The sequence below is a fragment of the Ornithodoros turicata genome, chromosome 2 (genome assembly GCF_037126465.1).
Source record: "Ornithodoros turicata isolate Travis chromosome 2, ASM3712646v1, whole genome shotgun sequence".
Lineage (NCBI taxonomy): Eukaryota > Metazoa > Arthropoda > Arachnida > Ixodida > Argasidae > Ornithodoros > Ornithodoros turicata.
Genome location: NC_088202.1, coordinates 11,542,074 through 11,569,729, shown reverse-complemented (window position 1 = coordinate 11,569,729; position 27,656 = coordinate 11,542,074). Strand labels below are relative to the sequence as shown.

At 47.5% G+C, this 27,656-nt stretch overlaps 1 protein-coding gene across 4 annotated transcripts in view; it reads right to left on the bottom strand.

Moving 5' to 3' along the window:
* The window catches only part of LOC135385200 (uncharacterized), a 50,015-nt gene extending 22,725 nt beyond the window's left edge, over nt 1-27,290 (bottom strand). For 2 of the 4 annotated variants that reach the window (XM_064614392.1, XM_064614395.1), the window contains exons 1-9: nt 27,158-27,290; nt 25,683-25,779; nt 25,554-25,612; nt 21,228-21,488; nt 16,730-16,867; nt 15,207-15,323; nt 14,378-14,645; nt 8,778-8,921; nt 8,545-8,716 (exon numbers count right to left, since the gene is read on the bottom strand). In XM_064614392.1, coding sequence (XP_064470462.1) covers nt 8,545-8,716; nt 8,778-8,921; nt 14,378-14,645; nt 15,207-15,323; nt 16,730-16,867; nt 21,228-21,488; nt 25,554-25,612; nt 25,683-25,726 — 1,203 coding nt within the window. In that variant the 5' untranslated portion in view covers nt 25,727-25,779; nt 27,158-27,290. The remainder of the gene's footprint in view (nt 1-8,544; nt 8,717-8,777; nt 8,922-14,377; nt 14,646-15,206; nt 15,324-16,729; nt 16,868-21,227; nt 21,489-25,553; nt 25,613-25,682; nt 25,780-27,157) is intronic. The other 2 variants (XM_064614393.1, XM_064614394.1) reach the window with 2 other exon arrangements.
* Nucleotides 27,291-27,656: the final 366 nt, after the last annotated feature.

Here is a 27,656-nt window from a genome sequence, read left to right as displayed (position 1 = left end):
GGTTGAGTCAACGCAGGGAAATCCTTCAGGATAGAGGCGAAGGGGACGTCCGGCGCAGTGCAAGATAGTACGCGGGATGGTGGTGCAGGGAGGTTAAGGCCGCAGACTGACAGGGACGTTGAGCGATCAATGAGGCGCCTGCCGTTGACGTCAACGAGCAGCTTGAAACTGTTGAGAAAATCTGCTCCGAGAATTGCTTGGGTGACGTCGGCGACAAGAAAAAGCCACTTAAAATCTCTTCGGAGCCCGATGTTGAGGGTTAGAGACCGTTGGCCGTAAACGGGTATGGTAGAGGCGTTGGCGGCTCTTAGGCTGAAGCACTGCTGTCGGGGTCGGCGTGAAAATTTGTCGGCGGGTATGACGCTTACTTCCGCGCCCGTATCAACGAGGAAGCGCATCCCGCTGGTACGGTCAATGATGTGGAAAAGGCGGCTGCTGGTGGACTCGGGCGCTCTTGTCGTGGAAAAGGTTTTCGGCTGTCGCGACCACGAGCAAGGTAGGAGGCAGCGTCGTGCATCGGCGCCGAAACTGTGGTGGTAGTGACAAAGTCTGCTGGAGGTTCGGGAGCAGGAACGCGCAGGAACCGATGGGGAGTCTGCGCGATGGTCAGCGCGGCAGGAAGTTGATGATCTTGGTCGGCATAAAAGGTTTGCGACCAGCTGGGTAAGGTGTCGAACCTGCTGAGACAAGGCGTGGGCGGAGCTTTCGAAGCTGACCTGCGAAACAGGCGGAGCGGGCAGTTCCGAGAAGCCGGAGGAATTGACGATTGCCATGTCCCGGTCCGTCAGGTATTGTCCAAGGTATTGTTCGGGTCACCACTGTAGTGCTACTGAAGACTAACGAGACCAGACAACAACATGGCGGTGGAATTGCCAGGTCAGAGCGAGAGCTCGGGCTGAGCGAGGCAAGGCTATTTCTTATTCGCGCCTTGATGTGATGGCGCTGGCAATGCCGCCACAATATCATGTCCTTTGTATTTCCTTTGCGGCGTCTTCTGGCATCTTTACCTGAGCATGATGGGATTGTATGGAAAGGCCATAGCGATGCAGTGGAATCCTTGCAGCCTACGTCACAAGCTCCCTGATTTTAAATCTCATTACAACAGTACAAGTTCCCTTACATAGCTGTATGCGAACATGGCATGGATACTGCACACAGCCGTTAATGGATACACAGTTTATCGATCTCAACCATCTTCTGAGTGCAGAACAGCGCTATACGTTGATAATGACCTCGGTGCAGCACCCATAGGGTCAGTTTGTCATTGCTCTTATGAGTATGTCACCTGCAAGATCCGCCTTGGGCACACGCTGTTAACACTCGTATCTATCGACGTCCTGCGGTACAGGTTCCGTGGACTGACCTTAAACGGTTATTGAATTCACTGGAATCCCCAGCGCGCGTGATTGGTGACTTCAATGCTCATCATACGGCCTAGGGAAGTCGTAGGACGGACGACCGGGGAAGGAGGCTGTTGGAAGCAATGGAGAATGCTCACATGTGCCTATACATGAATATTCCACTGCCAATTCCATTCCCAATAACATGGCTTCACACAGGGCGGTTCTATCTTCCCAGTTTTAAAGTTTGGGAGAGCGGGAAACACTTAAACACTGTTCAGTGAAGTCATGTGAGTATTGTGAAGTATTGTTTCGCAAAGCTCTACAGCCATGGAACAGGAACAAAGCACTGCTGAACGTGTATTGGCTGAATGCCAGATTGCTTTTTGCTGCTTGCGGAGTATAACGGGCTCAATCCAGTTGATGCTGATGAGTTTTAATGGCGCTCGGACCACTAAAGTCCAATCCGGTAACGCAGGTGGGTATCTCCCTGTGATGAACGATGGACCCATTGATATTTGCAGAAATTACTTCGCCCCAGGAACGGCACAGAGTCTCTTATATCCTGCACATTACATAGGAATGTGCATTTCTGATAGTGATAATTCGGACTTCGTCACTCTTTGTGGAACAACAGCTGGAACTGGAAACATTGATACAAGGCGGCCTCCCATCGTCCCGGCTAGCTTTGTTCTCAAGTGGCTCACAAGCCTCACTGGTGGTGTGTTCACGTCCAAAGCGACTTACCAATCTCAAACATGTCACGAACGCCCTTTTGGTGTGTGCTGCCAACGGGTATGCGGTTTGCTGCCCGCTGTGCTGCAGCGTATTGTGTATGCCACCCATCCTGGCAATGATTGTACGGAAATTCCACTTCCACGTGTACCTTAAAGGGACGGTCGCAACCGGAATTCCATCTATGAAACGGATACCACTATGTTCGGCATCGGCCGACAATCTACCCGGCTTTTTCTTTTCGTCTGAAAAGTGCCTAGTGCCTAGAAGAGCAGACACCGGATGTTGAGAGTATGGCGGAATAGAAGATTTCAGAAATTGCATGGATGGCCCGCCAGAGAGCGCCGTGTTGCGAATGCCCCACTGCACCTTGGGGTTTAGCTTTCATGAGTCAGACACAAGAAGAAGAGCTCAAACGGTTTCCGTTTTCCCTCCTTCCTTCGAGCAACAGGCAGGCAAGCACGAATGCAAACCATTTCCCACGACGCATTGCGCGATGCGCGTGACTTGGGCGACTGAGGGCCCCCGTGCGGAGTACCAGGGTAATATCTGAAATCGCCTATTCTGTCTAAAAAAAGGAGAAACGAAACGGGGCGCGACCTTGAGAAAAGAAATGTCGCGCGGGTGTCTCAAGAGTTACTTGGCGTCTCCTCCTATGAACGCCGCGCTCCACTCCTCCGCTTCGGAAGGGACGTCGCGCCTCATAAGCTTGTGCGATCGCAGGAGCTTGTGCGGCGCGACGTCACTCCCCAAGGAGGAAATCCTGGCATACTCTCAACATCCGGTGTCTATGCTCTCATGTATTTCACGTGGGATTTTCGATACAGTGGTCAGTGGTCCACGAGGAATAAAGTTTCGAAATCGACTGGAACGGATGCAAGAGTCCCGTTCGGTCGTTAAGGCTATGGTCTCACTCCCCTCTTAAAAAGAGGCAACTCTGTACCAGTCCTGTAGCTCTCATTTTTATCTGTTGGTGGTTAAACTCGTGCCATTCGGAAGCTATGATTCTTGACTTGGGGGACAGTCTTATGATTTTCGGCCAGGCATGCGGTTGCGGCGCCATAAGGCCCGGAACATGCCAATATCTCAGATTATGGGTGGTCTTTGTACGAATCTGGCGCAAAAGGGAGAGCAGATACCGGCGCACACTTTGTTGCATTGTGTTGTTCAATGACACGTGGAGGGTAGACTGTCTCGCTCTTATGAGTGACGCCGATAATCGGGAAGCGCCTTCAGAAAAAATGCATTTCTTTGGCATGCTGGCCTGCTGTTTCGAGGTGTTCTAATGTCACCACACCACCCTAGAAGTGGAAGTGGATGGGAAATTATGTGCAAAACAATTGCTGAAAATTTCAGCTTGATTGGACGAGCACAGCGCGGGTTATTACGTTCCGAAGCCATTCCAAAACATTCCGACCAAGCAGAAACTATACAAGATTTCCGGTGGCCACATCGTGGCCGAGCATGTAACTACCGTTTGATCAACTTCAGTATCCTGCGGAAGGTGGCGCTTGCGTCACTTCTGTTCGTTACGTCACGTTCTTTACGTACTACTGTGCTGCAGACGCCATGTTGACAGTAGTGTTCTGATTTGAACTGTTGATATTGCGGTAGGCTGCACGTTCATGGTATCGTTGCTGCTGTCGCTTCGCACAAACTGGAAACGCACGGCAATGACACGGCCGAGCAACAATCCTCGAAAATCGTGGAGTTGCTGTCGGAAATCGATCCGCGAGCTCTGTCGGCGGCCGGCCAGAGAGAAGCGGTAAGTTGTACCCACGTGGTTGTAACTTTGTACTGGTGCAGTGCGCTTGCGCTTATTTATTTGCTCTTCCCCGTGGGCAATCCAAGCTGTGGTCTTTGCCCCCATTGTATGGTCTTAGGCATCAGTGGTCTTAGTGTCATTGCCGATACTCTGGGGGGCAAGACTGAGAAGCACCTGTATTACGATTTTCCCCCATGATTCTTTTTTTTTTTTGTGGTTGTTGTTGCTGTTGTTGTTGATAGTCTGAGGTACAGCAGAGGAGTAAAAGAGTGAGAATGGACAGTGTTTTCTAGGTTTGGAATTATTTTCTGCTGTGTATCTCACTATTTAATTTCTGCCCATGAGAGCCTTGCCAATTTTTTGTGCATTTTGCCTTTTTTAGATTACCACAGTGGTGCCAACTTTCACTTGCAGCTATCCAAGAGACAGGGGTACGATGTGATGCGGTTCAGGTCGAACCGGATGTTATAAACAATATATGCATTTACCAAACCAAATTCTAATGGCTGTGTTCCATCTCTTTTTCTATCTTTGCTACAGTTGCCTCACTGCCTCATCCCGTTGTTTTACCCTCACCAAGTGAATGGCCGCTTCCACTATACAATGAACTCAGCATGGGCATGTTCATAGCAATGTCACAATGCTCGTACTAACATACCTGAAATTTAACCGGTACATTCCTTTAGTCTCACCCTATGTTCTTGTCTTGTTTTTTTAACCTTCTCCAACGTCCTGCGGCCTCAAGAAAAGTTACCGTGCTTATTAGCAAAATAGATTAGCTTCTCCCACAAAAGTCTTCTAACACTTGGAATACGTTATGCGAGAGCAGGAAATAGATCAACTTGCACGAGATTTCCGACCACTGTCCTGCTGCAATTGGGTTAGCATGGCACACGGCCAGAGGACAGATGACCGAGACAAATAATGGGAAAGCGCGCCCGTTCACATTTCTTCGGTCGTTGTACCACATGCCTAATTGTAAAAGAAAATCGTGGGAGAACGCATAAGGCTGTTCGAAAAGTGTCTCTTGTGTGCTTCCTTGTTTGTCTTTCTCACACTCTTGCAACGTGTCCTCGGCCTAACATATTGACTTTGGCTCATAATCGTTGCTGTGGACGGAACTAAAAATCGTAGAACCCTATTTTTGCGCCTAGTGAGCAATACGTGCGTGTAGTGTACCTGTGGACAATCCAGCGGTACAATGAACGACTGTAGCATTTTGTGCAGCACTGTCTTCGCTACGCAAGCAGCCCTTATCTCAAGGGAATATAAAACTAATCGGTATCATCAACATAATTATCGTAATGAACCTAATTATCGCAATAGGTTTGAATCATAACAATTGCGCACCCCGATGCTGAATCATCTTCGGTTACTGCACGTGTCACTGACATCCTGCGTGTCAGATAAAGCTCTTAGGGGCAACAAGCGGGCTCCTACAAAAGAATTGTCACTGCTAGGCAATGAATGTGAACACAGCAAAGGCTATGAGCTAATTCTCTTCCGTCTCCCAAACACTCGCTTCTTCGTCTTTATCTTTTCTATTTCTTGCTTCATTGTTTTCTAATCGAACGGTAGCAACCGGGTTATGCACCAGCTTGTCTGCGTCCTATCGCCTCGGTCGGCACTTAGGTAACGGAGTACCTATTCGCTACTCCTCTGAAACGCCGCTACTCATTCCGAAACGTAGCGCGGTACCGTTACCGGAAGGAACTATGTAGCGGCGCTACTGCCAAGCTGCCTCGTAAGATATTCTTTTGATGACGAACATGTAAACATGATGAGTAGAGCCCACACAACGCTTAGGCAATAAAATATTGTTTTATGCAGGAACAATAAGCACGAAAAATGTCGATACCAGCTCTGAAAGCTTTATTCTAAGCAGAATAAGAGCGTACAGAAATGAGAAAATATCGCTTTGATCATGCCGGATTGAGAGACTTCAGACACGGATACCGCCTTGAAACGCCACGTGAAATGGCGTGGAATACGAGTTACTTTTGTCTTGCCCACTAAAGTAGCGGAAAAGTAGCGGTAGCAGCATCGGACACGTTACCAAAATTTTTACCGCTATTGGTTAGAAATTTAGCGCGACCGCTCTTCCGCCACTGAAAAAGTAGCGAAAACAGGAGGCTGTTTTCAAAATCACGGTTGTTACTTGCCGAAATATCATGAAGCCGAACTATCACAACGCGGAAGAAAAGGATTATCGTAAACTCAAAAAAGCCGGAACCGAAGTGAGAGCTCTGATAATTTGTAAAAAATGAAAAAAAGCAAAAAGCGTGGAGCGAATGCCACCACCGTGCTGAATCTCGCTAAAACCTGATTGCGCGCTCCCAACACACACCTTAGTGACACAGGAGGAACTGACATGGCATATCGTATCACCCAAAATGCAACAATGTAATTAACCTTGCAATGCAATGAAGTTGTACAAGTTGATGCATAACTTTCACATCAAGACAATTAGAGGGGTTGGCAATTTTAGTTTGGAGTATGGTGTTCGGGGTCAACCCCGAGATGCTATGGGGTTGATCAAATAGACTGAGACACATTTTTGGTGGAAGGTAATATCCCTTCCTCCTTCCATCTCTCTCGCGTTTTCTTTTCTTTGTTGTTTCCGTCAGAAACGTGTCTGTCGTCTCAACGTGTCTGATGTCGCCCATAAAATTTACGTGATAATGTGGAAAATAGGCGACACAAGATGGACGAAAAACCTCTTTCACAGGCAGACCAGTCGCAAGGCCATAAATAATGAATATGTAGCCTATTGTTCAATTATTATTATAATTGGGGGTTTACGTCGCCAGACAACTGAGATCATGAGCGACGCCACAGCGGCCGGTCTATTCAGTTGTTTTGTGCCTTGTGCACCACTCTGTCACCACAACGTCAAAAGCATGAAAGGAAAGCGCGTCACGGAAACATGTGATAAACGACATTTGTTTGCAGGTAATATAATAGGGAAACACGCAGAGTCAAAATGTCTCTCGTTTTTCACTTTCACGCGGCTTCATTTCACCACAGGCATACTGACGCTGAACTTCGCGTTACACTAATATACCCGTCCTGTCACAAGTAGAAAGCGCTCGTAGGGTTGACCACACTTTACTACACAGTAGATTCCTCGCTTAGAAGGTTAGGTTACAGAAACAGGCATGCATACTGTCGTCCGCCTTCAAAATGTATCAAGCTACGAAACAAGGAAGACTCGCTATCTTCTCAATACTTCAGATGATGAAGGCAGCAACGTAACAAACAAAACAACAGGTACCCGAAACAACAGTGAGAGAAAACACCAAAAGGACGAGTAATCGTTTTCTACCTACGACGTGCTATTTATTTTTCTGAGTGATAAAGCAGATGTATGTATGTATAATTTCACACTTATTGTGTCATTTTCTCATTGAATAGAGTATCGAAATTGAGTATGTTCCTTGTCTCATGTGTCGGACAAGTCATTTTTGCGGCAAGAAAAAGAAAAGAAACAAGACAAAAGAAATAGAGATCGAGATGAAATTTACTTGCTTGCTTCGTAGGAGATAAGATTAGATACGACCTTCCGGTAAACGTTCCTCTCACTCCTCAACCATTGACTTTGGCCTTTGAGAAGGGATAATAGGCTTGCGGGATAACCTAAGTCCGAAGGGCTATTTTGGGAGTACGGACTTTGTAGAGAACCTGTTTAGGGAGAGAACCCGTTGCTGCCAGACACCAACTGGATATAGGCTGGTGGCTCCTCGTAGTGTCAGCTTTCTCGACCAATAAGGAAGGAGGAAAGTGGGACCGTAGCCTTAAGGAGAGCAGCGAAAGTCCTGCCAGTTGAACAGATTCCGACAAAACTTTACGGAAAACCAGAGCCACGTATTTCTTGATCTGAGCGACACTGTAGCAGCGAACGGGAGTGGACACACTGAAATGTGCATAGAGTACTCAGTCACCTGTTTGTAAGTCTACCTGTTCCTGTTTGCTGCAACGGTATAGCTCAGATGACTATATACACCACTCCGGTGTTCCGTGAACTTTTGTCGGGACCTGTACAAATACCATGCTTTCTTCAACAACTACAATAATTGTGGACCACCTGTAGCGCGCGTGAGGTGTTTGATCAAGACATACGTTTGACCTGGAACCATTCAGCTCATTCAGAAAGCACGTAAGAGACTAGCGAATATGACATCACTGCTGAAGCGACGGAAACCAACGCAAGCGCATTGCGAGAGTGTGGCTACGTTGCTCCAACGCCAGAATTGTGCTCCTTATACGTCACCGCAGCAGATCGTGCCATGCCCACAGGGAAACGCCCCTTCGCTCAAGATTGACCTTTCGGGTAGTTCTTGCTAATTGAATCCGCAGTTACACCATTGACATCGTTCAGCGGAAATATCTTGCATGGTCGCTCCTGGTTGACGATGAGAATTGCACAAGGTTTCGGACTATTCTTAATTGTCATTTCTTTGTTTCGTTCTGAAGTTTACTCCATCCCGGGCGACCGACTTCCAGAGATGTTTCTGCTTCTCTCTAGTATTCCCAAAATTCCTCCATAAAGCATGCTGGGTTTTAGAAAAGGTTGCGTTCCATAGGTATATACGCGACGTATGCCTTACTCATACTGTACTGTTCACTACTAAACACTGCAGTATGCACAGCACAAAACTCCAGTAAAGCTTCCAAGGCTATGTCAAACCGCAGGAGTAAACTAACCTTCAACACCATCTCGGTATGGATGTTGGAATTGCTCATATGATAGAGTGTGGCAAAGGACATGGTGTAGGTTCCCTTCACTCCCATCCATATGAGCACGAGCGCCTGCTTGACTGTAATGCGATAGCCGAAATGTCCCATCACTGGGTAGAGCAGAGCGACTGCGATGAACCTGGAATGAAGGAGATGGGTTCAGTACCTTCATATAGAAGCTGCACAACAGTGTCACGTACCGCATGCACATTCTGGCAACATAGCAAATGAAGAGCTCTGAGTAGGCAAGACCCCCGAAATAGTGCGAAATCATGAAGGCTGTGTAAATCGCCGCCACAAATGTCGCCAATGTCCCGGAAACATCAAACAGCACGGCCCAATAGCTGCAGGAGAACAGAAGGCCTCACTGAAAGTGACCAGCAACTAAGCGGGACAGAAAGACCACCCGTGGGTAGACTACGTGCCCTGAGGTAGTGCTTGCGACACACTTTACCTCGTGGCGGAACGATGCCCTATCAGTAGCCTCGCGCACGAAGGAGCTGAACCAAATCGCCTCCGACGGGAGGCTAGCAGACGGCAGAACCCGGAGGCAGCACATGCACAGCAGGCGGATGACGCCGAAGTACTTTTCTGTTTGGAAGCACCGTGTGGCGCATGGGACTGCATGGAAATGATAGCTCCCTCGCGCGCGACACCTAAGGAATTGTGGCACAAATGCATCGCAAGCAGTACGTACATTCCTTCGTGTGAATTCCACTGTGGATCTTTCTAACGTTGTGCGACGTAAGAAACCATGCGGGGACATGTTAGTTTAAGACAAGTGAAAAACAGCGATGTCAGGCAATATATTCGGCAGTCTCGATTGATGCGCTCTGCTTGCGATAGGCATACGGTGCGCCATGCGGTAGGCCAAGGTTTTCCCCGTATCCAGTAAACCACAAACATCCCGGCGATGTCCGTGCGATATCGTGAAAAAGATATTTGGATATCCAAGGGCTTATTTCAGAGAGGATGTAGACGTCACATATACGTCCAGGAGACTTAATTTGTCCCACAGTTCTCCACATTCCAGTAACGTCGCACAGACGTCACCATAGGATATTTGGATATTCCCAGGATGTGTTAAATCCCCGTGCTTGTGTCAAGGTTTGATGAGCTCTGTACGGAATGGTGCCATACCCCACCCCTGGCAGTAGGGTAGCCCGGGCGGAACTCAATTGAACATCCCACAGTACACCAAGAAAAATCTTTCCAGGAACAGTACTGCAAGCAATACTGCCCCGCGACCGCGACACGGTCAACCAAAGCAGACCGCGTTAAGGGGGTGCAACACCCTCCTGGCCCAATGGCATCCCTCATGCATTTTTCAAACAGCATAACTCCGCAGGGAATTGCTCAATTTGCAGAAAATAAGTCTTGAATGGAAGATCTCAATGGGTTCTAGTACTTAATGGTGCAGGAAATTCATCTTTTATGTTGGAAATATTTCCGCAGACGTCAGAAATTGCGTTTCGCGCTTCCTTCAATTTTGTTGGCCGGTCACAAAATAAATAGACCTAAGGTGAGAATTTTAGTCCCGTTAAGTACTAGAAAAATATGTCTAAAATCGATATGTCCCGAAAGGTTTTGTTTATGTCGAAGCATAGAGTTGCTACACGGATTCTCGTGAGCAATGGTTAGCCGATGCTGACCCGCTGGGATTTTGGCTGTTCCCGGTGGTGCCATCTGTCTGCATGCCACAGAAATCTGCACAAGTGGGAAAAACGGGATTAAATTGTCACAATCTGTCTTTTGGCATGTGATAATAAATGGAATGTGGGCACGCAGCCATCGCTCATATCTCGGAATCCTTCGTTCCGTGGTTGTGCTGTGCCTCGACAGTCACGGTTCTTCGCATACACACACACACACACACGTAAATGGGATGATGTGGTCGGTTTTCACATAGCAGGAAACTTATCTGCGGAAAACGGATGAGACGCAAAGAACAAGTCTTGAGCTTCTACCAGAAAAGGCATCTGGACAATCTTTCAATAGTATCAGACACTCACGAATCAAGCAATCGAGAGCTAGCAGAAGCGACAGTACGCAAGACGTGTCTGCAGGAACGTCCGGAAACGGAGGGCGAAGCACTGTGGGCTATGTCCACTTGTTCAACAGATTTGAAGCCTGGGAATCCACAGTCCGTTCAACTGTACACTTGCAGACGTAGAGATAACGTAAGAAAAGAGATATGGATTGCGGAACGAAATTACGCTGCAATGCAAAGTGTGCTTGCTGAAGGCTGTTTTAGATACTGAGGGCCCACCAGATAGCATCCATGCCCATAGGCATCCATGCCCAGGGCCCACCAGATAGCCCATCAGACGGCCGTTACAGCTACTGAACCATCCAGATAGCATGTCAGATAGTACGGTCGTGAACACAGCAGCTGTTTCTGGGGTACTATCCATGGGGCTGGGTATACCTTGAGCGGTCCTATAATGACTTGCTGCTTCCAGAGCTCGTTGAGCCACGCGTATACACTACGCAGTATGCCGACCAGGGACCCTGACTACAAGAAGAAATACAACTCGCAGGAGAGGTCCTCGTAGTGCAACCCTTTCGCCAGACTATTCATACTGCAGTGGTACATGTACTATAATTCCCTTTTCGTCACACAGTTGTCCTTTGCTGTGCTTGCAGTTGACCCCAATGGGGCTTTCACCATCTAATTCATGTTATCGGACCAAGTGGCCAAAGTGTCCGTGTGTGTGACTGCGTCACACACAGGGACACTGTGCTCTAGCTGGTTTATCACAAGAAGACTTGATTCCTGTATATTTGTGTGTCCGTGGCGTTTCTGCTTGTGTCCATTGGTTATATTTTGGAAGCTTATCTCTTGTATTCACGTTCTCTTGTAAAAACCCCGTGACTAGGAAACACGAAGGGACAGACACAAACACGAAGTGACACAAGACTTCGTGTTTGTGTCTGTCCCTTCGTGTTTCCTAGTCTCGGGGTTTTTACATTATGCATCATCTTCACCAGCTAGCTTGCTTCTTAGCCATTTTTCATTTCTTTCATCGTTGATTTTTCATTGTCACCTTTTTGACTTTTTTTTATATACGAGTTTTTTATATACACGTATTTGAGCTCTTCTTAGTCGGTATGCCGCTTAACTGAAATATGCGCATCCTGCACAACGCTGGGTTGTTCAGCTTATTGTCCAATCACATTTGTGTGCGGCAGTCGCATCCTGTTAAAGGCAACGCTCAAACGTTACGTTGTCTTGAACTGTCCTTGTGGATTAGGGCTGTATGAGGGACGCGTGGGTTTCAGTGAAATAACAGCGTTCACATGCCTGCTTAGTTCTCTTTTCATGGCGTAAAATACTACAGGGAACGGTAACACTAATGTGCCACAGTTCACATCTGGACAATTTCGATGTTCTGCACTGCGCTGTTCTGTGTACTAAAACATCTGGCAGCGAATAGTTTGGCTGACAGCTAAAACACTGGTGTAGAACGTGGCGTAGAACTTGGTATAGAACTTCGCGTACGCCAGACCGTCCTTCTCCAGGTGAGGGAACGGAGGGACTTGTTGCAAGCACGGTGGCCGTGGTCTCATTGGTCACAATTTGTGCACTGAGCTCGCCTTAGAAATTCCAGTGCACAGCTGTTGGTGCATGCCACATCGTTGCATGCCACCGCACTAATGATCTGGGACTGACGATGGTGCAGTAGTTTTCCTGTTCACGAAATGATCCCGACGATTACGAGTACACAGAAGCACATGTGAGCTTGCCATGAATTTATTCATGAATTCATTGTTGTTGAATGCCATGAATTCATGAATTGTTGTTGTTTGCTTCCTCAATAGGCCAGCGACTGTTTTTCAAATACATGAAAAGGTCTGCGCAATCAGCTACTGTTCTCTTTTGTGTCTCCGCGGTTCCACAACGAGTGTTGGAAACATTTGGTGTGCTCGCGAGGTTCTGTTGAATGAAATTGCCGATCCGTCTGCTATCACATGCAGAAGTAACAGATAACACGCGGACGCTGTTCTCAAGGTGATAAACGCAAGCTAGAGGTCGAAGGTAAAATAACAAAGCAAGAGGAAAAGAGTGCCTTGTAATCCTTTCCGCTGATATGGTGGAGGTGGATCAGTCGCGTAATGTAACATGTAAACATCTGCCGCCGTAGTACCAGGAGCCTCCGCAGTGAACGCTAGGTAATCAATTAGATCCTCCTGTGCTCCATGTATCGAGCGGAACTGACGAAACGCGGAGGGTGTTGCACCCCCTTAACCAAGGTGCTCACCCTAGAAGAGCAGGCTCCCTTTTGGCCCCATCTGAAGGAAGACCAGATGAAATGTATAGAGCATATACTGAAATACAAGATGTTGATGGCACGTTCGTTAGGTGTATTGGGGCGTGAAACATTTGAAACGGTGAGGGGGAGCGACTTTGCAAATAACCTGTCTATCTGCAGTGTCAAGGCGCAATGCCTTCTTGTCAAATACCATGTTTTCAATTCAAGCTATTGTCTATAATGTGACTACCTGCTTGGTGGAGCTGTAAAAGTAATCGAATTCCTCTGGTATGTGACGAGTGTTGAACACAGACAAATGTTCAGACAAGGGCAGCAGCACGCCGATGATAGAAATACATAACGATTGTACTAGTTCCCTGTGTCTAGTTTTACCTTGCTCTCAGCACAAGAAAAAAGTTGCTGCCGGAACAAGATGTCACAAATTTATCCGTATATCTCCAAACGACGTCCTGGCGACGTTCCTGTGACGTTTAATCCAAGGGATGTCTGAGATCTGCAGGCGACTTCCTTCCAGACATCCAAAGCGCGATATCTTGCAGGCGTATCTGCGACATCAGGTATTTACCGAGTAAAACCGGAACGCGAATGTCGTTCTGGGACGTCCCATGAGTATCGCATGAATATCAGAATATTGAGGACGTTAGCGACCATGCAGGGATGTCCTGGGGGTATTAATGGTTTACTGGGTATTGGTTCAAACTTTGAGCCAATATGGTGAAAATGTCTGCAATATGGTCCCATATTGGCAAGTTTGAGCTAATACGAGGAAAATGTCAGCAATGTAGGCCTAATATTTGCTGTGTGCACCCCATATTGACTGAAAATGCGGAAAGTGGGATAAATCCGTATTGGGTACCCGTACCAAATGCCCAAGCAACACTTCAAGATTGGACGTTGAAGAGTGCGAAATGCCCCTAATCTTCTCTAACAAGAATTTGTATTTCCTCCTCACCCCCTTTGTCCCCTTTCTCTGATGTACATCAGTATAAATATCTGTACCAAGTGTTAAGTTTATCACACCTCATCAAGGACGGACTCCGACCTACCTACCTATCTTTACCTTTACCCTTGTCAGTGCTCCAGTTGCCTGTTGGTTTCCGCTCTATGCTGTCCAAACTGGGCCGTGAGGTCTGATAAAGCTATACAAATCCGTTGTTGCAATCCAAGCATGCTGGATTGCAAGAACTAATTTGTTTAGGTCATTACCACGGCGTGTCTCATCTTGCCCCACGCGATGTCTCGTCTTGCCCCGCCGGTTTTGGAAGAGATGACAATGTACATTTTTCAATTTCTTGTTCTGCGCCTATATTTTAGACCGGCTACGTCCGTTTGGCATTTACAGGTCAGAAGATCTAGACCCCTGAGAATGTGCCTATGGCTAGTTTTTTCGACAAGCACGAAAAATAATTTTATATTTAATTGCAAATTTCTGCCTCATCCTGCCCCATCTTACCCCGTGTAGAATATCTTTGTACACTACAAATGAAACTGCATATGAGTGGCAGCGTTAAGAGCTGGAGACTTACTCTTCCAGGGTATCTTGAAGCTCTGTGCAGGAGATTAAACGGTGGGCGTTGACGATCATGGTGCAGGTGATGACACCAGTAACACCAGAGCTGCCAATGGACTCGAGGAAGAAATAGGTGAAGTAGGTGGCGCACAGGAGTACTATGATGGAAGAGTCGCTACCAAATGGGATTACACGCAGTGCCGTGATTGCCACACCCCCCATAACTGCACCGACAAAGAGTGCTACGACCTGGCTGTGAAGGGTGAACATCACCTCACTGTTTTCTGTAAAAGGACGGGAGCCATCACGTCAGCACACACAAGATATTGACCTGGAGAAACTGTAGAAAATAACAAAAAATGCAGGGGGCGAACGAACGATTAACACGACATTATGTTACCTAATCAATCAATCAATCAATTTTACCTAATGTACGTTAACAAAAAAAGATATCCCATGCTTTGGTTTGCTCGGCTGTTTGTGAATGTGAGCGTGCATGGAAGAGAATGGGCCAGAGTAAATGTGTGCCTGTGTCTTCATGAACGAGGTATTGGTATGTTGATGAGAGCGCGATGTCGCTGTAGTGCAGAGTGGTCGTCCCGAGCCGGACTTCCGCCGAGGGCAGGATAAATGTGGAGCTACTCCCTTTCACTCCACCTCCCTCGGCACTGCACTGGCGTGATGTACGTTGTGGTGTTTGTGAACCAGTCCACGGCTTGCCTGTGTACGAGCTACATAACGATATCATCGCCATTCCAAGTTGCAGAAAACTGTTATTTTGTGACCTCTCGACACCTGGCATGCAAAAAACTACAGGGGGATACTCTGATATAGGCGAAACTTACGATTGGGGCTTCCAGCGGTTCCGGGAGAGGAACCATATAATCCGTACAGGAACCATGTGATGGCGGTGTTGAACAGAGCTTCCGACTGGATCATTGTAGCGATCACAGGAAACCGGCCTGTGTAACCAAGAACACACCGTAATATAAATAGGTGTCTCTCGTCATTGAAACCTTCTGACAGGTGGTTTCTCGCACCATTGTCGATGGCCTATCGCCTGGGCCACTCTGAGTACGCCATAACCCCAACCAACCTGGGCTAACCTAAGGTCATATCTAGCACCAAAACATTCGACAACTGCGCATTCGACAACACGTTCAAGTATTCAAATTTATTCCAATGCTGTTTTCATGTGGTAGTCGCTTTGACAGCGTGAACGTTGTTTACAGGATTGCAGGTTTACATAATCGGTGCTGTACATCCGTGCATGTAGGTTCCCGTGGTGGACCAACTGCTTCATATACCTTTCCTTCGTGGCGCGCTTTAGTCATCAGAACAGTTGCGTGTATCACTTCATTAATGATAAATCGTGGGAAACCTGTAACACCCATATTTTCTACCGTTATGCGGTCGGACGTAACGTTGCACACTCCTGCCATATGACATTCCATTGTGGAACATCACCACTGAGGAAAGACATTGTGTCATTCTACTTAAGATAGCGCTGGCACAAACACAAACCCAATTCGATGAATGAGCGGCCCGCCCCCATTGAACCCCGCCCCCATTCCCAGTAGGCCTTAATGGCGATGTCCGTGAGGAATCCGGAATTCTAAAGTCAATGTGAAACACCCTTGGAGATGCCTTCCAAGAGGAAGACTTCACAAAATTCGTTCGTGATTTTTCATAAAACAAAAAACATTGAATTCGGAACCAACTGCCAGCTTCCGGTTGAAATGGCCCTTCCGTGCTTCGCCTCTGGTGACGTAATTGGCATTGTCGGCGAGATTCCCAATTGCTCAGGTGACAGCACGCCAGGCTGGTTGCGATCCGATACCACCGAAAGCATGAACGCATGTTCCTAGCGACTGCTCGGCAACAGATCGCGAGTCGGAATACCGCATTGTGTGACATCGCGTCGACTCCAGTGACGTCGGTCCGCACAGCGTTGCCTCAATCAATTCGGCAGGGAGCGCACAGCCGGCTGCAAAATCCGATTAATTTCATCGTTTCCGACTGTTTCAAAACGGAATATTCCGGTTACATGCTCTTATTTCAGGCACCAACTTATTCTAATCGCACTTCAGTTCAACAGCGTGTTCTGTCCGGATACAATTTTTGAAGGAGCAGTGAGGGCATTCTCGTGAAGGCATTTTCGTTTTTGGATGTGGCATATTGTAGAACTAACAATCTCGAATCCGCCGCTCATATGTGGGAGTCTTTGCCGTGCGTGGTGCGCCATGAGAAACTGCTTGATGGAGAAAGCAGACGTTTTGCAATGCTTCACTGTCTTGTTCATTAAAAACTGGTACTTTCGAGTGATTGATGGGTCTCGAGATTATCCTATACGCCCTCAGATATTTACCTTCGTCGAAGAGGACATCGCTGAGCGGCATGCGTTCCACGGAGCACAAAAAAAGGGCGAAGAAAAAGGTTTCTCTCCACGCCCAGTTCTCTGCTATCCGCTTAGAAGCGTACAGGTACGTCATGACGGCGGTCATGCCTGCAAGAAATACAAATTTTGCCAAAACTCACGCAAACGCACACAGTGGGAAACTGTGTACCAGTACCAAGCGCTCAAGGCCTACTTTAGAGCAGAAAACGCTTCATTCGACCTACTTAGAAAAATTTCAGCATATTTCACATGGTTACATAGCAGTTTAATGCTAATTTGTTTTGCATTGGAGCAGCGTAAAAGCATCCCACTGTCATATTGTCACATCTACAAAGCTTCACAAAATGTACACGTTAACTTAAACGGCATTTGTAGCGTGTCAATAAACAACAACAAAAGAAATAAGAAGCAACAATAGAGAAGGGTTAAGAAAGGTCGGAAAGGACGCCCAAAACAGAAAGGTGACCAAATATAAATGGTAGCACTCTGTGCAGTCTGCTATTTTAGCGGATAAGTGTGTTTTCCTCTGGCCTTTGCTGACAAACGACACAAGGAAATCCACAGGAACCTCAGGGAGGGTTCCCACGTGGCCGCCGCTTCCCAGGGTTCTGCCGGTTGGAAGGCAACACCGGCAGCCTCTAGCCGATATTTGAAGCTTAAGGCTGTGCAGGCTGAGGCCGAAGAGTTCTACAAGGCTGTGACAGGTCGAATACGTATTATGTTTTCACAAATAAAGGTCTTGTTCTATTACGTGTAGCGTTGCTTCCTCTTTATCTTGCAATATCTGACATCAAGAGTCCAGCCAAAGACAGTAATAGCTATTTTCGCGCATCATCTTGAGCGAGCACACACTGTGCACCTCCTTCCTCCTACCATTTCTCATTCCCTCACCCTTCCTCCTCTCTTTAACATTACCCCTTCCCGGCATCTTAGTGGCAACCCTAACCTCAGGGCTATTTCAACGTTCGTTCTAAAAAACTATCCAGAGTGCAACGGCGCCGAGAAGCCACCTACGTAGGGAAGGCGGCCTCCTGGGCCACGGAGTGTTATATCGTACAGCGAACGACGCTAGATACTCGTAATTCGCCTTTTCTGGTTGCTCTCCCAGTGCTCCTCTCGCTGATTTCGGTTTCATCCTAGTTTCACCCTACATTCCATGTTAACTTCCGGCGGTGCACATCTCGCATTACCCGCTCGTTTCAGAACATTCTTAAAATGGACGAGATTCAAGCGGAGAACGGCTACCTAAAATTCCGCTAAAGAAACCCTGCAAACAATAATTATGATAATTTAATTAATCATTAGTAATAATACTAATAATAATCACAATTTATTTAGTCATTTGGTCCAGATATGCTGATTCCAAATACTTGCAGACTACTGTCAATGGAAAATGCATTTTCAGGTTTCGCTGTTCAATTCTTGTGGACCATCATTCAAGCGTCAATGTGTTCACGTTAAATTCAGCCTGATGTCTAGTCAGTGGCGTAGCGTGGGTTTCCCGCGCCCGGGGCGAAATGAGTATCGCGCCCCAAAATAGATGTTCCGTCGTGTATATCCCCATACAGTCATCCCTGACCATCCCTACCATCGGCCCTGATTGAACTTGTCCGCGCCAAAGGCCGCCCACTGATTGGCCTTCTCAGAGTTTTAGAGAGGAAATTCTTTCACACATCAGTCTTCTACACTACATTATATCATTGCACAGAATTGGTGTCGTAAGAGTAAAGTGCCGTAAGTAAATAGAGTCTTCAGAAATAGTATCGTAAATTAGTGTTGTAGTGACTAGTGTAGAATTTTAGGAGTCATTGTCGGTGATGAGCAACACAATGGTTTTGTAATTGACTGGAACCGGACGTCGTACTCGCGAAGCCTCGAGAACAACTGGCGCAAGTGGTCAAGGTGACCACCTTCAGAGGCACTCGCGACGAAAGTATCAAGATTCAAGACAGGTGAATGTGGAGTCTAGCGTTGCAAAGTTTGTGCTGCGTTGCGCAGAGCGAAAGGCATCCACCAGAAAGAGCTGTGTGCTACTGCTGAAATCGATTGCTGGAAATGTCGCGGCAAGGGGCAGGAGGGGGGTGACTGTGGTGTTATCGCGTGGTGTAAGGATGCCAGCCAGATTGCCGCCATCTTGACCACATGGTAGAGAGTAGAATTTTCAGCAGCTGCGTGGTTAATGCGGACATTATGGGCGACTGCAGGAACGATTCGCGAACAATCGAATGGTGCAATTTTCCCTACGTTCACGCATGCACCGCAACAGCTGGGAGGGCTTCAATGCCCGAGCTGCTCGAAAACGGACGTTCGTCGCGTCTTGCCAGCGCCACACGGGGTTTCAAAGTGAGGGTGAAAAATCAGTTCGCGTACTTCCGCAGGTGCCTCGGGAGGAAGATGGGCAATGACGTACTCAAGCATCGAGACATAGACGGTGATAGGGCGTACCCAAAGCTGGACACAGCTGAACGAGCTATAATTGTGGATCTCACGCCGCGTAGGGTCGGAAGACGTGTCTGACTGAGCCGTCAGGTGAGTGTGACTTCCAGGAACGAATATGCTTGGTGGTATCCAGCTTATGCCATCGGGTAACCCGTCCGGGTCACGAAATTGTTGAGCAAACGACCACAACGACCGTAGTCTACAGTGGAACGGTGTTTAATGCAGGGTGTCGAACCGAACCCGAACCGAAAACCGTACCCGAACCGTTATTTTTGCCGGAACCGAAATTTTCATGACACTGTTGAACCCGAACCGGAGCAGAACCGTAAAAAATAATAGCGGTAACCGGTTCGCAACAAAACGGTTCGGACATAAAAGAAGTCAGCATAAGAGTTCCTCTCTATCCCCGAACGAAGACACATTGGTATCATCATCACGCGCCTATATCATGGATTTCAGAAATTTTCACCTAGCAGTGAGACGACGACGTATAGTAAGTATACTTTCAGCGTCTTTTTAACATGTTGAAGCGCAGTTGTCCTTGTGAGCGCCGCGGCTAGCGCCCCACGCACGCGGTGCGGCATCTACTTCTCAGAGACCAGGTGCCACAGGGACGAATGAAACAGGAATGGACTTTCCAGACGAATGTTGGCACAGTTCCCCCTGAAGTCGGCCCAGGACGCATACTAACCCCCCTGTCCCCCACTCCTTCCTGCTATCCTCTCTCCGTCTGTTCACATCTGTACGTCGCTCATAGCCATAGTTGCTTCGCGGCGCTAACACCCAATTAAAAAAAAAAAAAAAGAAACAGGAATGGAGTAGGCCAGTTATGTAGCTCTACAGGACGAATATGCGATCAAATAAGCGCCCAAGATTTCCCTTTACAAGTGAGCAGTACAAATTAAACAAGTCAGAAACATGAGAAGTGGAGAAGGAGCGTACGCAGAACGGTGCCTGTTTGATTGGTCGTGGCTTGAAAAGTAAATGTGGTTCTGCTTATTGGTAGTGCAGTTGTGTCGTGACATACGCCTTTGTGTTGTGGATTAACTAGTACACTGCTGTGAGCTCGGACAGAGTAAGGCTGGCAGGCTTATTTTCGACATGCTTCAGTACGGTTTCAGATCGATTCACGTTGCGAAGGCAGTGTGCCGGCTAGTACTGTCGTCTATGTTACGCTGTCCATCTTATTAGGCTTCCTTTAAGTGTATCTTGCTGGCACTGTGCGTGTGAAAAAAGATTTTGGGAACAGAAAGTAGCAGGACTACACCGCTTCAACAGCGTGGACTCTATTTGCAATAAGTGTTCATCCATTCCTCATTTCTCTCGCTAAAGGGCTACCTCACCGCTAGAGACGTCAATGCAGACAACAGCAGTAAGCTATTAGCCACGCATTTCCTGATAAAAGCAGTTTTATGGAACATATAAAACGGAAGCGTTGAACCGGTTCGCGAACCGGTTCGCAGCCGGTTCGATTCTTGGCGTGGCCGAACCGGAACCGAACCGGAACGAAATCAAAACAACGCGAACCCGAACACGAACCGTACCCGTATTTTTTGCGGTTCGACACCCTGGTTTAATGGTCCATGACAGTGGTGCAGTTAAAATGAAACATCAGGAGTAGTAATCTGTCAAGGATTCCCTACACCTCCCCCCCCCCCCCCACACACACACTCCGAAATGTTCGGCGGCACCCCCTAACTTTTTTCCCTGTGCACCTCCTACATGGGGGCCCAAGCACAGGGTGATAGCAGTTTTTGCATAACACTTTGATGCTCCTTTAAAAGCCTGCATTGAATAAACATCCTCGTATTGTAGAGCTTGGATATAAGAGCTTGACTAGAATTTTCTGCGCTACTGGTAGAGAAAATCTCAACGATTACCACAAGGCGCGTGGAGTGCTATATACATTAAGTGTTTAATAGAGAATGCAAGAAATGAAGAACATGATGTTCGCGCGTACGTCAGTTATATACTTAGTACGACAGATCAAGGTTGTAAATGGACCGAGTGCGTAGGAAAGATGACCTACTGAAGGTTCCAATGGAGAAGACAATGATCTCAAGGTGACATCGTCGGAAAATGTAGCTGTTGATGCCCTGCGTTGTATGGACGACGAAAGCCGGTACGAAAACCTTGATAGCCTGTGACCCGACGGCGCCCAGGAATCCCTTCGACATAGTGATGGTTTCACCGGACGTCTTCACCATGCTGCTGATGAGCGCTGTCGTCAGGATGTACACCACCGTAGTGTAGGGGATGCGGATCTGGCGCTGGATTGTCTTCAGGCACGCTGTTGCCAAAAGAAGCAGTTAACGATGGTCAGAAAATTGAGATAATCGCCCGTCATAAATAGAATGGCGTAAATTCTGGCTAGCTGGTGGATAAACTTAATGATAGGCAAGCCTGAGCAATGGGCAAGGCACGTAAACAACGCAACACAACGGCTCAAAACCAGCAAGACGTGTAACCGATAATAACAAACTTCAAGACAACGTAGACGGTGATCTCTGTTCTCCCACGCACCTTCTACGTGTTCTTGAAGTTTGTCATTATCGATTAAACGTCTTGCTTGTTTTGAGCCCTCGTGTTGTGTTGTTTACGTGTCGCTAAACATGCACAGAAGTGAACGTTTTCTGGCGTCATACAAAACAACCCAAGCTAATGCGTGAAGCGACTCGGCAACCGTAAAAGACAATTAAATTCTCGGTAGGGTTCAGCGTTCCGAGTAACTCGTTCAAGTATTATGCTGCGGTCCCCCAGACGTCGGTCGTCAGTCTTCTGCGAAGTAAGAATGGGGAGACAGGCGAATGGTCATTGTGTACCATGTAATTTGAACACGCATTAAAGGGAATACCGCATCCGAAAGCATGTGGATGTGTAGCACTATTCTTTCACACCGCTTAACAGTCGGGCAAATCTCTCTACCGCAGAACAGATTACATACTAAATGAGTCCTCGAAATTCGCGCTGCTGAAAAATCGCTGCACCTGAGGAATCTCCACTGATAGTAACTTTGTTTCAGGCACACCAATGGGAGCGCTGCGCAGGCGAGTGTCTCCGGCGTCGTCTTCATGGTGTTCGCATCGCAGTATACTAATTCAGTGCTTCCCAAACTCTGCTACACTGCGACCCGTGAAACATAAGATATCACCCCCCCCCCCCAGACTTTTCGCAATGCTACAGGCTTTTCTATTACAGCGCATGAACAGCTCCACACAATATTTACACTGAAATTTAATTTGACGATCGCTATAATCAGAGTGAATCAGCTGGGCTAGAAACCAACGCAAAAAAAGAAAAAGGAAAAAGTAAGTTTCTACTTACAAAAGTGAGCTCGTTTGTTAGTCCTCGGTGTCCCTTACCACAACTTTTTATAGCAGAACATGGTCCAGGACATCATTTGCTGTCCTTTTTTTTTTCAGTTCACGAGCCGTTTCGTAAACAGCCGCAAAATCTGTCACGATCACCTGGTGTTCGCGACCCAGAGCTTTTGAAACACGATACTAATCGAAGAGTCCTCTGTAAATTATGTGTAAATTTCGGGCGACATTCCACAGAAGCTGGGGGAAAAACGTGCAAGGTGTGACGTAACGGGCACGGTCGGAGGGGCACGGGCGATTGCGTTCTGGAAGAGAAGTACTCCTGGCTGACCGTCGGCATCGTCTTGGGGTCCTACCGCCTGGCTCTGGGTTTCAACGTCCACCTGGTCCTGGGTTCCTGGTGCTGGCTGCGGGTCTGCCCTACCAGATTCTGGCTGCTGGTGTGCTCCACCGGGTTCTTGCCTCTGGCTCTGGGTTGCGTGGTTGCTGGCGTTGCGAGGTCCGCCCCCGAGGGTTACCCATGCTCACAGTAAAGTTTCTGATTACAACCTCTTTTGACTCTGTCTCATGCTGGCTTCTATCCGAAATACCCTGAGGGCTCTGGCGTCCACGTCCAGTGTAGGCACTGTGAATTGACCAGGTTTCACGTAGGTTGACTCACCGTCTGCCGCATCACACAGACGACCTGATTCGACTTGTCCCTATGACGTTCTCCCTTTCCAGAGAGGGAATTCCGCCACACTCAACATATGGCGTCTGCTTTTGCGGTGCATTACATGAATTCGCACAGAAACTACGCCACTAATCCGCGTTACTGTCAGTGATCAACGACGCTAATAAAACGGCAATATAGTTTCTGAACCGACCGGGACAGATGCGATACCCCCGTTTTGAAGCATGTGTCATGAGAGACGCGTCCTGCGAAAGGTTTGTCTGGTCCTGGTTTTGTTGTATGTGCGTGCGTATGGTTTAGTGCTTTGATGGCAGACAGTAGTGCCAACCCCACGTAGACACAAAGAGCCTGCGCGTTCGTTGACCTGACGTATCAATTAAAGTCTGCCAATCAGGATCGTGTTTTCAACGGTCGCAGCCAATCACGAACGTGCTCTCAGCAGTCGTGGACATGGAGAAGAACCACCGTCGTCTGCGAGTTGCGATTGAACGTCCCCGCGTAGTCAATGGGAAAACTTGGAAATAACGCGCAAAACGATCTCGATTTTTCTCAAAACCGATTTTCTAGAAAGCGTTTTGCACTTTGTCTAAAAGTTTAGGTCTGCAGGTTCCAGGTGAGCTGCAATCATTTGCGGATTCTTGAATTCGCAGAACGGTGAGTCGCAGTAGCAGACGAATTCTGATTATATATGTCCACGTAGCGAAGGAGGGAGAGGAGGCAATGTGCAGACACTCTTTATCTAGGTTTTTTTGGTAGTGCTCACGGCAGCGTCGCTTCAAAAGCATCATTGAGACCAATAGGGTACCACGTACACGTTAATACTGCCCTGAAGTGCCAGCAAACAACGAAAATAACTGTCGCGTCTGTCCAGGTCGATTCCGAAACTATAGCGCTGTGTTACTCCTCGTCCATTGCCCACAATAACGGCGAATATCCGCCTCGATTTAGTTGAGTAGTTTCTGTGCAATTTGATGCAATGCATATAGCAAGAGCAAACGCCGACAACTTGAGGGTATTTCTGGAAATCAGAGGAAGGCGACAGAAAATCGAGAAGGAAAAGGACAAGTCCAGTTGGGGAGCGCCTGTTGAGACCGGCGGGACAGCTGAGTCTACAGGTGGCGGAGAATCTGGGGAATGCCACTTCTAAAGATGAGTGCGGTGCGGGTACCCGCGCAAGTTTGCTCTTTGCGGGTACGCATTTCCGTGTCATCGCGGGTTGCGGATAAGGTGCGGGTAGACCCGCACTACCTCTGCGAATTACGAGGGTATACCCGTAATACCCGCAGGCACAAAACCAACCGGTCGGACCCATTTCGTGCCATTACAGTCACGTGGCATAACTGAAACATTCGTACGCTTTGGGCTGCGGGTATATCGGCGGGTGTGCGGATAGACGTCGGGATGTGCGGATGCGGGTTGAGCCAATGACATTGCGGGTTGTGCCCCTGCGGTTGCGGTGCGATTGCGGGTACCAATTTTCACACCCGCGCTCATCTCTAGTCACTTCTGGGTTACCGTCCTGCGTGTTCGATCAGCCAGAAATGTAATACCATGTTTCAAGCGACGCGATGATCACGTAAGTAATAGATCAGACGTATAAGCGAAAGTCGGCGTATTTACCGGCGATTTTACACTTAGTATACATATTGAGGTGCGAACGCGTAGACGACGAACTCGACGAGAGAATCGCCTGCGCTGCGCTCTCATTCGTGTGCCTGGCTGACGTCATCATGATGTTACTATCGCCGGGTCTTCCTTGGCTGCAGAGGCAGTGCGAATTCATCGGCGTCGTGTTGTTTCTCATCCGTGTTCTTTCGCCGCATTCATATGCTGCCCCAAGCGTCAACGTTAATTGTACACGTAAGCTCTTTTCGGAAGAGCAATTTGGCCAAGTGGACTGTGAAGCAGTGCCAATTACTTAATCGGTCTCGTACACATGTTCCCGAATTCGATAGTCCCTTTCAAGACACACTTCAGAGCTGACTACTGATTAAGTTTAGAGCTCTATTCGACTGTAAGCTTTGTCCTTCCATTCAAAGCTTTATCTTTCCATTCAGCCAAGTTTCGTGTGCAAACGAATGGCACTTACAAATCCGGTTTCGGTGTGCGACAGAGATTATTACTGAGGATCAATTTGCAATACGTATGACAATACATAATAAGCAAGTTTTGTCTGGAATCTGTAGTTTAATTGCATGTCTGCTCAGAATTTGGGTGAAATATTTCGTACAGCGGCTATGTGCATCGTAGCAAAGCATGTGATAGCGCTTGTCTCGCTTTACGATGGGTCAACTTTCTTTCCTGTCTGTCAACCTTAGACGATGTTGCGCTATAGTAAAGATGAAGGGAGTGGACCACTTACCGGCTACGAGGAGGAACACGAAGAACTTGAAGTAATCCCCGACGTAATCCCCATCCCGCCTAGAGTACATTAATCATGAGTACCATATAGGGCTATGCAATTCATCCCCCATATTCATGAAGCACTTACGATGATGTGTTAAAGACAGACTCGTACGTGCCCCCAGAAGACATTGCCGTCCGAGACACGGACGTCGAAGAGTCGTGTTCAAAAAAGACGATATCTGCTGCAAAAGAAGAGAGATGCTTAGCAACCATGATTTGCGACCCTCATACACGTAGCATACTCGTAGTTCATTCAGCCTCGTTAGTTTGCCGGAACCTCGTTGGTAAGGAAAAGTACAACACGAGTAGTACACTCTTAAAAATGAACTTCACCTCATAGCACGCTCCTAGCCAACCATAATCTCGAATGATATCGTTATCTGACCTGATTTGTTGAGAACGGGAGGCGTACGCCTTTTTGTGACAATTATGAACAGCATAAGTGTCACAAAAAAGGCGCACGCCTCCCGTTTTCAACAAATCAGGGCGGATAACGATATCATTCGAGAATATGGTTGGCTAAGACCGTGCTATGCGGTGAAGTTCATTTTTAAGAGTGTAGGACAGCCGTTCGTTACAGACGACTGTATGCCAGATATGGTTCACAATGTGAACGTAGTCTAGACGACAAAAGGAGTCATCGCCGTCTTTAAGAAACAACCAGTCACAGCCACTCTTTAAGCTGACATAGCCATTGATACAAACAACCAATGGTTTTTCCAGACCCCCCCCCCCCCGAGCTTGAGATTATGGATAAACTACTGCATGCAGCCACTATACCGGCCACATGCGCAGCCCTTCTACCCACACGCTCTGTGTTTGAATGGCCTGCAATGATTGACTGAAGCGGAAGGCATCGCAACTGCATTCCTCGACGTCCATGTTGACGAAAGGGGGGGGGTTGCATTTCACGCCAGCCTCTTAGTCCGCTTTGTACGCGATATTGCACAGCTGTCGTCTCTAAAAGAATGCTCGTTTTATAGTACCATTCAGGTTGTTTCTCACTAACCAGTTTTTGGCAGGGACGCAACACTCAAGGGTATACAATTGATAATATGCGACTGAAAAAGCCTGAGACACCCATAGGCACGGGCAAAAATGCCACAGGACGCAAATGATTCAGTCGGCGACGAGACAGATGTTCCTAATTATGTCCTGCTGTAGTGCCTGTCGGCTCTTCCAGTGTGAGAAGCACCGTAGTTCAAAATGCACAATTTTTGTCACGTCTCCATTGCACGGAGAGTCAACCTTCCGCCCAAAGTAAAGCCTCACGAACCAGAGCCGATGTTCGCAAGAGCGTCCCGCGAATCTCGCCAGAAGTGTTTGCTTTCTATTTTAGACGATGGCCAGATATATCTGTTTAGACTAACTTCTGTTCGATTCAAAGCAATGGCCAGGATAAAGGTCAAGAATGTTATAGGGTGTGCGTTACCTGTCTAAAATATACCATAGAATTTTCGCGAGAATGCTAGCCACGTACATACAAACGTACAGAAACACCGGAATTCTACAATGCAATTATGTCGAGTCTCACTTACGGGACATAGAATGCTGCCATACCTGCAAACTGGAATTCGTGGCTGGTGAACGTCGTAGAGGAAGGAAAAATAGTAGAGGCGGTTCCGTTTCACTCAGAGAGCATGTGGTTGTGCGCTAGGCAACAACACAGAATGCCAGTGCGTGCATAGTTGGCTTCGCGTGAACTAAGTATTGCATCGTCGTCGTCGTTGTAGTTTTTTCTTGCTTTTGCCATCATTTTAGGACATCAAATGCGAAACAACGAGTTACACGGAGTAAAGTCTCGTTTCCGGATACCGAAAAGTACATAAAAGTGCACTCAACTCTGAAATTCAAACGTTTTCTACGTTCGCAACGATTTCGTTTTGTCGTCGATGAATACGGGTCTTGTCAAAACGACCAACACAAATGGATGATAATTGCAGCACGCAAATCAACGTGCCCTTAAAGTACATTCGTGCTCTAAGAGTGGAGAAAATATGCAATGGAAACAGGGCACTGCGAACTATGATCATTAAAGGAGCTAGGAAAGCACTTTAAT